Genomic DNA, 10597 nt, shown 5'->3' on the forward strand with positions numbered 1-10597 from the left:
TTGAAAGAAAAAGCAGCTTAGTAGTTACAGGAAAGATGTTCAAGAAATGACAGGCAGCAGGGAATAGAGTACTGATTTTTCTCAGATGAAGTGATTATTAGCACTGAGGAGACAATCAGGAAACATGAAGAGTCAGCATCTTAGCTGCCGTATCTTGAAGACAAGGACAAAACCCCATCGAGTTCCAGGTATAATGGAATATGGAACATGATGCCAAGGGAAAAAAAAACCCTTCGATATGGAATTGTAACAGCATCTAAGATGGACTGAGACATTATGAGGTTAACAATTAAAAAATCCCACACCAGGTCTGCATGAGCAATCAGTTCACCAAAGGATAGAAAGAAAAGTGTCTTCTTTTGTCCATATATATAATTTTTTATATATATATGTATGTAGTGCTTGAAGCATATGGACACCTAGATGCTGGCTGCTGTGTGATATACATACCAGTGCTGTCAAATAAATTAGGCACAGCTAGAATTCGGTATGTTTCTTTATAACAGTTTCATATTACTGAAAGAGACCAAGTACGTGCCTTCAGCTTTTCTATCTAATCAATCGATTTTGGTTATTAATACATAACCGAGTTCTTTTTCTTTAAACTCTGAGTCTCTGTTGGTGAGCCTTGTTTTCTTCAAAATACTTCCCTGTGTTAACTGTTCACCTGAAACTGAAGGGGAGATGGGGAAATATCCAACTCCTTGGATTAGTCTTTTCCTAAGGAAGACCTTAGCTCTTCAAACCCGGCCTCCACTGCCCTATCCTAACCCACCGTTAAGCTGTGGTATTCTCCAAAGCCGCTGACCTCAATCTGCCTGTGAACCACCACGAGGTCTGGAGAGCTCCTTTTCCCCTCAGGCACCGTCCTTCCCACCGCTGCGCAGGAGCGGGCAGGCCTGGGTACCTGCACACCCCAGACGCCACCGACTGGCTGGCACTGCCCCTTCTAACCTGCCCTGCCGCGGCGGGAAGCACCAAGATTACAAACCAGGACACAACGCTAGAGGTGGAAACGCTAGCCCAGGGCAGGGCAACCCATTCAAAGGGAGAGGAGCCAAAGCATACTTCCATCGCACTCTTGTTACAAATTCACAGCTGGCCCGTGCCGCTGACTGGGGAGAGAGGCTAGGACACAAACTACGGAATTACAAAGGTATTTATTCATGCGCATGAGGTGCCCCAGCCAAACTGGGCACACCCCTGCGATTTTTCTTTAGTGGTTTTATACAAGGGTATGATATGAATCACCTAATTACCTACTAATGCGTATTTCTAATTATCCAATCATTATGCGGTACAGCAAAGCAACTGTATTTTTGTAGGTCTTGCAGCAGCAGCATCCATCAGCATCCTTGTAGCTTATCTGTTAATCCAGATGTTTTTGTCATCAACTTCTGCAAAGTTATCGGGCATCAGCAACTTGTGTTTCACTTAGATATGGCTCCCTCAGCAAATTTTGCGGAAAGTTTCCTTATCTCAGTTGATCGCTTGTTCTTCTTAGGAGGAGCAGGTGATGGGTCTTGGGTCTCAAGACAGTAGCGCAGCAATTATACGCTAGTAATGTTCTTGGCTCCTAATGGCTGCACGGTTCCAGTAATTTACATCACACTCTCCGTCCTGAGCGGCCCTGAGGTAGCGCGGTGAGTAACGCCCAGGCGGCGGGCAGCCTGCACCGGGCCGGCGGCGGCCGCGGGCGAACTCCTTGCGAAGCGAGGGAGGACGGGGCTGGGCGGTTTCCTCAGGGCGGGCACGCCGGCCTGGCCAGCACCGGTGGCTGCCGTGGCCTCCCCGGCCAGGCTGGGCACATTACACACAAACCCACCACGTATGGCCTAGCCCGGCACAGGTGGCCCCACCACCCGCGTGGCCAGACAAGACTGCAGGGACACGCCGGCGGCGGCCGGCCGGCCGGCCGGCCTCGCTCCCCGGGCACGGCCGCCCGGCCCGGCCCCCCGGGCACGGCCAGGGCCGACCCCCGGCCTCGGCCGCACCTGCCGCCCCGTCACCCCTCCGCCGTCCCGCCATGCACCACGCCACCCCACCCCCCCCCCCCCCGGCCACGGGCGCGAGGCCGCGGCCCGCGCGCGCCCTCAGGGGCAAGGCCCCGCCCCCGGCCCCGCCCCCTCCGCGCTCGCCCCACCCTCGGCCCCGCCCCCTCCCCGGCTCGGCGGGGCCCCGCCCCCTTCCGCCTCTGCTCCTCGCCGGGTCACGCCCCCTGCCCCGCCGCGCGCCGCGATTGGCGGCGCCGCCGGCCTTCCCGGGCCGCCCTCCTCCACTCAGCGCCCGCCGCGGCCCGTCACTCATCGGCGGGGCGCCGCGCCGGTTGGCGGCGGCGGCGGCGCGGGCGGGCCGGGCTGTCAGTCAGGGAGCGGAGTCCGAAGTGGGGAGCGGGGAGGGGGCGAACATCTGTCTGCCGCAGCCCGGGCCCGGCTGTGCCGCCGCCGCCGCCGCCGCCGTGCGTGCGCCCGTGCTGCGTGCGCCCGGCGCCCCCGCCCTCCCTCCCCCGCCCCTCCCCCGCGCCCGGCCGCCCGGCCCCGGGCTCCGCGCCGTCTCCGGCCGTCGGTGCCATGGGGAGCCGCTGAGCGCGGGGCCCGCTTCGCTCCGCCGGCTGCCCCGCTCGCTCCTCAGCTGCCGGCAGGGGGGAGGCCGGGGGGGCGGCGGCCGGCGGGCGGGGGGAGGGCGGGAGGGGGGCGAGACGCGATCCCGGAGCGGCAAGTGAGCGAAGAGGAGCCGGCGGGCGGCGGCGGCGGGAGCGCGGGGACTTCGGGCCGTCGCGGAGTGTGAGTCCCGCTGCCCCCATCCCCACACACCGGCCGGGCCGGGGCCGGGGCCGGGGCCGGTGCGGCCCCGCGGGGCGGGCGGAGTTGGCGGCGGGTCCGGCGGGGGGTGGGCGCAGCCGGGCGGAGAGGCGGGGGGCGGGGGCAGCCCTCCCCGGGCGGCGGGACCGGCCGCCCCGGCGCCGCTCCCGGTTACTTTTCTTTTGTTGCCGCCGTGACCCGGGGGCGGCTTTTCCTGCGCGCCGGGCAGCTGCTTCCTTCCCCGCGGGGCGGCCGCCGGCGCGCCCGGCCCCGGCCCCGGCCCCGGCCCCGGCCCCGGCCCCGGCCCCGGGCGGGTGTGGGGGCGGCGCTGCCCGGCGGGAGCGGGCCCCCGCGCCGCGGGGGGCGGCCGGCCCCGGCCTGGGGTGTCGGGGCGGGGGGCGGCAGCCCCGGCGAAAAGTTGCCGCCGCCCGGCGGGGATGGGGGGGCCGGGCCCGCCGGGAACTTGCTGCGCGCCGCCGCCGCCTCCCCACCGGCCCGCGGCGCCGCGCCTCCCCTCACGGCCCGGCCCGGCCCGGCCCGGCCCGGCGCGGGGGGCGGCGGGCTCGTCCCCCGCCCGGCAGCGGGCAGGTGAACAGCCTACTTTGGAGACGCGAGCGGGGCGTGAGCGTCGCCGGAGGGGCTGGGGGGCCGGGGGGAGGCCGGCGGGGCCGATCCCGCCGGCGGTGCGAGGGGCACGGCGCCCGGCCGCGCCGACTCCCGCTCCCCTCCCGGCCGAGCGGCTGGCGGGGGCGGGGAGCGGGGCTGCGGGGCTGGGAGCCGGCGTCCCGGTGCCGCAGCAGTCAAATAAATGACGGCCCGAGCCCCCGCGGGGGAAAAGCGATTTATGAGTAAAGCAGAACGCTTGAAATAGTGCCCCGGCCAGGTTAACTGCTTCGCCGCTTTAAATGGGCTGGAGTTGGAGGGCTCGGTACCACTTAGGCTGTCTGCACGTTGAAACTGAAAGGACCGGCGGCGAAGCGGGGAGCTGTGAGTTGAGTAAATAGGTTCGGTTAATTTCTTCTTTTAACTGAACCTCTGGGCTCAATAAAACCGAATCGGTATGGATTTCTCGGGTAACCCCGTGGCTGGGGTGTGCTGTCAGTATATAAAGCGGTCCTCCAACTTAAGGCAGAAGTGTTGCTATGCTGCAAATACAGTAGAGCCCCATATGTTTAGGATTTTCTTTTTTTTTTTTCCCTCCCTGTTAGAAAGTTTGAAAAAAAGAGACTTTGAAGTATTTTGTTTATACTAACAGAAGAGAAAAGTTCTCCTAAGAAAAAGCTGGTGGCAGGAGTGTAGAGGAGTAGCATATGGCATTAAAAGGAGCACAGCTGGAGGTAGCATTTCCATCTGAACATGATGTCAGAGCAGCTGACAGCCTGCCATCCCTCAGCCTTTTATTCTAACACACAGACAGGGAGTTAGTGTGTGCAGATCTGTGTGTGGAGAAGGTATCTCATTCCTCTCTAACATCATCTCCACTTTGCATCTGTCTCTCCTAGTCTGCTTTTTTTCCACCGATCTAACAGACCTGGAGCCAGCAAGACTCAGAGGAAAGGACTTAATCAGGTTTATGTGTACTAAAGGTAGGAGTAGCAATAGATTAGATACAGCATATTTCTGTTTTGGTGTGTTGTTTATTGAATTTCAGAAAAAAAATCACATTACTTTTCTAACCAAGTTTAGAGGTAATATATGAAATGGAGTATTAAATGGATAAGTGGACTTGGTCAAAAGGCTTGGGCTGCAGTTGGAGAGTATCAGTTCTTGGGCACATTGTTAGCATTAACTTTAATGCATATTGTGAGAATGTCTTGGTTTGGAAGAAGGAGAGAGCCAGTTCATTCCTCATTTCTGAGACCAAAACTGCAATGGATTTAGTGGCAAGCCTAAAGAGAGTTCTGCTTTATGTTCTTGTATTGCATCTGTTAAATGACTTTATGGGGGTTTTAGTGAAATATACAAAAGTGTGCTTTTTAAAAAAAGGACCGTTCTGGCTGAAATGTGTTTGTGGGGAAGTCTTTCATTGAACTTCACAGTGAAATATCCAGCAGCTCAGAACCGTAGTAGCATACAGCTGTAGTGCTTCTGAAAGATAGAAATCAGTTATGTGTTTAAAAACTTTTGTAGCCGGGAGAATGGCTTGACTGGTTTCCTCTTTTCTTTCTCGCATGTAGCATTTGAAATCTTTTATTTCAGCATAACAATAATTATTTGAAGGAGTTTTTGTATTTGCGACTAATTTAGAACTTGTAGATTTGAGCTGCCTGAATTGGCCAGACAGCTGTAATCGCACTCCTCTATTCTTAATCTCTTTATCTGGGCAGCAGCTGCCATATGGCCACAGTCAGCTGGATCAGATGTTTATAAGCTTCCTTCTTCGTCCCTCTCTGTCCTTTCAGCCTCCTAATTTGATCACAGCTACCTTGTGAGCTGCCCTCCAATCTTTATTTTTAGCCCTCTTAAGGATTAGGATTGATGTTGGCTGTGGGGCACTTAAAGTGATTGTATTGTAAATCTTCATGCTTTACTCTAGCAATGGTATTTTACAGAATATACTAGGGGTTGTGTTGTAAGTTTTAGTACATCTTGGTTTGCGAGGGATGAGGGTTTTTCAATGATATCTGCCAGCCTAGAGAGCCACGCTCTGCTTAGATGGTTTGGGAGAACATTGCTATCAATCACAGAAGAATAGATTGAGACAGCTTTTTAAGAGATTTTACTTTCTATTAGAGTTTTGACTTCTCTACTTCTTTGAAGTTTGTTTTTTCTTTATCATCAGGGAAGGTGAATAGAAAAATACTTGGGTAAGAACAGTCCTCGGGATACTGATTTTAAATACGCACACATGCACACACGCTCACGTTGAATGACTTTTTTTTTTTTTTTAAGTTTGGTACTGCAAACTCTGGCTGGTGTGGGAGGGGAGGGAAATTTCTGTCCTTCTGCTTAGGGGAAGCAGTGCTCATTGGCGTTTTGGTTGATAGTTTTCTTTTGTAAATTCTGCATGTTGGCAAAAAATGTTCATGTTCTATTGTACAGTATGGACAAGGTTTAAAACCTGAAACTGTACTTACTACAAGAAGAAAACCACGCGAACTAAATTTCTAAAAACCTTGATTTTGCTGTCGATATAAATTGACACCCTTAAATAATTTTTATACTTTATGAATGTTAGACCTTCAGATTTGGGTATATTAGCATTTCTTCATGCGTGAACCTCTCCTCTTACTACAATTTGACTTTAAAAAGAAGGTTGACGATCTGATTTTTTTTTTTCCTTCCCCCTCTGTGATCTCTCAAACTTACTGTTAAAAAAAAAATTTTTTTTTTTTTGGGGTCTGCTCTCCTAGGGACGCAATCTGGAGGAAGTTCCCTAAAAAAAAAAACTGTTGAACAGATTTTATGAACAGCAGTGATAGATTAAAAAAAATTACAGATGTACCTATGCGCTTATTAGAACGGCTTATTTACCACTGAAAAGAAATTGTAACTTCAGTGGTTGATCGGGAAAAGAGTTGCCATCGTACATGCGTGTTAAATAATCTTTGCATGGTGTCAGTACCAGAATTCTGGCAATATAAATATGAGGTTTTTAGAGTGGAGTGACTTGGATTCGTAAGTTCTGTGATTCCGACCTACATTTAATTTTTAAAAATCTCGTTGCTTATAGGTTATGAAGACAGTATGGAGTTTCCTGACCACAGTAGACATTTGCTACAGTGTCTGAGTGAGCAGAGACATCAGGGTTTTCTTTGTGATTGCACTGTTCTGGTAGGAGATGCCCAGTTCCGAGCACACAGAGCTGTACTGGCTTCATGCAGCATGTATTTCCACCTCTTTTACAAGGACCAGCTGGACAAAAGGGACATTGTTCATCTGAACAGCGACATTGTTACAGCCCCAGCTTTCGCTCTCCTGCTTGAATTCATGTACGAAGGAAAGCTCCAGTTCAAAGACTTGCCCATTGAAGACGTGCTAGCAGCTGCCAGTTATCTCCACATGTATGACATTGTCAAAGTCTGCAAAAAGAAGCTGAAAGAGAAAGCAACCACGGAGGCAGACAGTACAAAAAAGGAGGAAGACGCCTCAAGTTGTTCAGACAAAGTGGAGAGCCTCTCCGACGGCAGCAGCCACATGCCAGGAGACTTGCCCAGCGATGAAGACGACGGAGAAGATGAAAAATTGAACATCCTGCCTAGCAAAAGGGACTTGGCGGCTGAGCCTGGGAACATGTGGATGAGATTGCCCTCAGACTCAGCAGGCATTCCCCAGACTGGCGGAGAGGCAGAGACGCACGCAGCAGCAGCTGGAAAAACAGTAGCCAGCCCCTGCAGCTCAACAGAGTCTTTGTCCCAGAGGTCTGTCACCTCCGTGAGGGATTCGGCAGATGTTGACTGCGTGCTGGACCTGTCTGTCAAGTCCAGCCTTTCAGGAGTTGAAAATTTGAACAGTTCTTATTTCTCTTCGCAGGACATGCTTAGAAGCAGCCTGGTTCAGGTGAAGGTGGAGAAAGAGGCTTCCTGTGATGAGAGTGATGTTGGCACTAATGACTATGATATGGAACATAGCACTGTGAAAGAAAGTGTGAGCACTAATAACAGGGTACAGTACGAGCCGGCCCACCTGGCTCCGATGAGGGAAGATTCGGTCTTGAGGGAGCTAGATAGAGAGGACAAGGCAAGCGATGATGAAATGATAACTCCAGAGAACGAGCGAGTCCAGGTGGAAGGAAACATGGACAGCAGCTTGCTCCCTTACGTGTCAAACATACTTAGCCCCGCTGGCCAAATTTTCATGTGTCCTCTCTGCAACAAGGTCTTTCCTAGCCCCCACATCCTGCAGATCCATTTAAGCACGCACTTTCGAGAGCAGGACGGGATCCGCAGCAAGCCTGCTACCGATGTCAATGTCCCGACCTGCTCGTTGTGTGGTAAGACTTTTTCTTGCATGTACACCTTGAAACGTCATGAGAGGACTCATTCAGGTGAAAAGCCCTACACTTGCACCCAGTGTGGGAAGAGCTTCCAGTACTCCCACAACCTGAGCCGCCACGCAGTGGTTCACACGCGGGAAAAGCCTCATGCTTGTAAGTGGTGTGAACGCAGGTTCACGCAGTCCGGAGACCTTTACAGACACATTCGGAAGTTTCACTGTGAGTTGGTGAACTCATTGTCTGTCAAAAGCGAAGCACTGAGCTTACCTACTGTCAGAGACTGGACCTTAGAAGATAGCTCACAAGAACTTTGGAAATAAAATTTTTATATATATAAATAATATATATATAAATCTATATAGTTGTGGTACAGTCTAAAAGCAATCTTGTTTCCTTGAACTGAAAGTTTGGCTATTAGCTTGTTTTTGCACTTTAAGGCAGCATGAATATTTCACTAATTTAGCACTCCGATAAAAATGAACTGTAGAGGTAATCCGACAAAGTAACAAATTACGGAGCGTATTTTTCCCCTTTTTCGGAATAGAAGCCAGCGGATACTTTACTTCTAAGGAATCTCCAATTCAAAAAATTTGGACGTGGCTTTATTCTCCCCAAAACACTGCGTTCTTTTAAGCTCTCGATCTTTTTCCTCTTAAAATCTGAATGTAGAAATCCTCTCCCAATTTTGTCAGTTCCTTTACCTTTCTATAATTGCATGAGTCCTTTCTAGCTGTTGGAAACCTGAATGCTTTTAGACCCAAATGGAAAATTTCTGAAATGCTGGATTATCTATTTTTAAACAAGCGGTTGACTTAAAACTTATTATGGCAACTTCTGGATTTCTGACAGTTCCCACTGGAAAAAAAAACCAACACAAAAACATAAAACAAAAACCCTGAGAGTACACTGGGATCACTGGGACTCTGTCTTACGTGAAGGTTTGCTTGGGATGAAAAAGGATATTGCAGCTTCAGCAGTGATGAACTGTGTGTTTAAAAAATGTGAATTACTGTTATTGTATACTGTAATTGATTACATGGGCCGGGGGGAGGTATCAAAGAACTTGGCAGGTTGTGTTGATGCTCTTAGTTGAGTCTTGAAAAGTAAATATTAACGCTACAGAAATGCATGATTTTCAGTATATTTTTGTCTTTGTTTGCATTGTATAACTTTAACGAGTGAGTTGAAAATTATTTAATTTCCTTAGGAAAAAAACCCGACACCGTTGAAAATGCCGGTGTTACGAAGAAGAGAAATGCACTGTTTTTATTTTATCTAATTTAAATTTACTTTCCCACTGTCTTTAAGTTGAGAAGAACTTAAGCTACGAGTCGCCGATCTAGCTACGTTAACAAGGAAAAAAAAAAAAAAAAAAGAATGTTTACAACCAGGCTTCGAGATTTGCATGTGCGGTGTGCATTTACTAACCCCAGACCCCTTCTAATTGCACAGACCCCACGCCAGCTCCAACTGAGGTGCGTCCATTTCCCCAGATGAGCATTTGTAGGATTCCTGCTGCACCACTCCACCACAATAGGTCGTTCTTTTTTTTCCCCCCCGTTGAAAAGAGGCTGTGGACTGAAAAAAAAAAAGAAAAAAAAAAAAAAGAAGAAGAAGAAAAAGCCCCGGGCTGAAAGGCCTGGGAAGGCCTGAGTGACAGGGGGGCCGGGGGAGGGCAGGGGAAGGACTATGTGTATCCAAGCAGCAGAGACTGCAGCCTGACGTGTGGTTTTAATGACCAGCACGCAGGTCAAAAGCATTTTGCACAGTGTTTGTTTTCCTGTCTTGCACTTACAAATAAGGTCTATGGGAGTAGCATGGAAAACGTTTGCTGTTTTTTCCTTTTTTTTTTTCCCCTTTTTTTTTTTTCCTCTGCTTTTGTTTAAAATTTGATCGCCTTAACTACTGTAAACATAGCCTATTTTTGTGCTTAAGATACTGAATGGAAAACTCCATTGTGTATTGCTGGACTGTTTTGGAAATATTTGGTCAAATGTGTGTTAATTTGGCTGTAATGGCATTTAAAACAAAAAAAAAAAAGCTGTGAAAATGGCCTTGGAGCGTTATCTTTAGTTACTTGAATAGTTTCTAGGTTTTAAAACTACATTCTTTTCTTAAGTTAGAGAAGACAATCAGTGTCTGAGGAAAATGGACTTTCTCTTGGATTTTTTTGTGGTCCTCGTGAGTGATTGCTTTTTTCCTTTCCTTAGTTTCACATTCTTCTTTTGTTCTAAAACTTAGACTGACATCTAGCTTTGACAATCATAGTATGTTTTATTTTCCTGAGGGGGGAATAACTTATAATGCTGTTTAGTTTTGTACTATTGGTGTGTTGGTGAATTTTTAAACTGTGTGCTAACTGCAATAAATTATATGAACTGAGAAATCAATTCCCTTGTCTTTTTTCCCTCTTTTAAATTATAGTTACGGAGTATTTTTTATAATGTGTAACTTTATTACTTTTGTACAGACTTCTATTGCTAACTGTGTATGGAATATGTTTTCAGTATGCTTTTGAGCACTTTGTTGCTAACGTACATATTTACATCTCACTTAACATTTAAAAAAAATTAAATGCTTGTGTTTTGAAAGCATTTCTGTGTGTGTAGCTCTCGATCATTCTGTAGAGGGATTTTTATTATTACTATTTTTTTCTTCCTCAAAGACTTGCAGAAGCAATCTATTAAATTCCAGAAATTTTGCTACCATGCAAATACCTATGCAGACACACAATTCCTTTTCTGGGCTTAATTTCACCCCGAGGAGCTCTCTCGGGCTCACTCTTTTGTATTCAGTCTCTACCAGGACATTAGAGCAGAAGGCAACAACTTAATCTGAAGCGCTGGCCAGGTACTGACTG

General features: G+C 49.3%; 1 protein-coding gene across 6 annotated transcripts; it reads left to right on the forward strand.

Annotated features, from left to right (window-relative positions):
* Positions 1 to 1624: 1624 nt before the first annotated feature.
* ZBTB18 (zinc finger and BTB domain containing 18) lies at positions 1625 to 10331 on the forward strand. Of its 6 annotated transcripts, none has more exons than XM_076334217.1 (3): positions 2721 to 2783; positions 4304 to 4387; positions 6475 to 10331. In XM_076334217.1, the coding sequence occupies exons 2-3, from the start codon at positions 4375 to 4377 to the stop codon at positions 8055 to 8057; spliced, it is 1596 nt and encodes a 531-aa protein (XP_076190332.1). In that variant the 5' UTR covers positions 2721 to 2783; positions 4304 to 4374; the 3' UTR covers positions 8058 to 10331. The 6 variants fall into 6 exon arrangements, with proteins under 6 accessions (XP_076190335.1, XP_076190334.1, XP_076190332.1 ...); XM_076334218.1 differs by lacking the exon at positions 2721 to 2783 and adding an exon at positions 3790 to 3805; XM_076334220.1 differs by lacking the exons at positions 2721 to 2783; positions 4304 to 4387 and adding an exon at positions 1625 to 1643.
* The last annotated feature ends 266 nt before the right edge of the window (positions 10332 to 10597 follow it).

This window comes from Aptenodytes patagonicus, chromosome 3, assembly GCF_965638725.1.
Source record: "Aptenodytes patagonicus chromosome 3, bAptPat1.pri.cur, whole genome shotgun sequence".
Taxonomy (NCBI): Eukaryota; Metazoa; Chordata; class Aves; order Sphenisciformes; family Spheniscidae; genus Aptenodytes; species Aptenodytes patagonicus.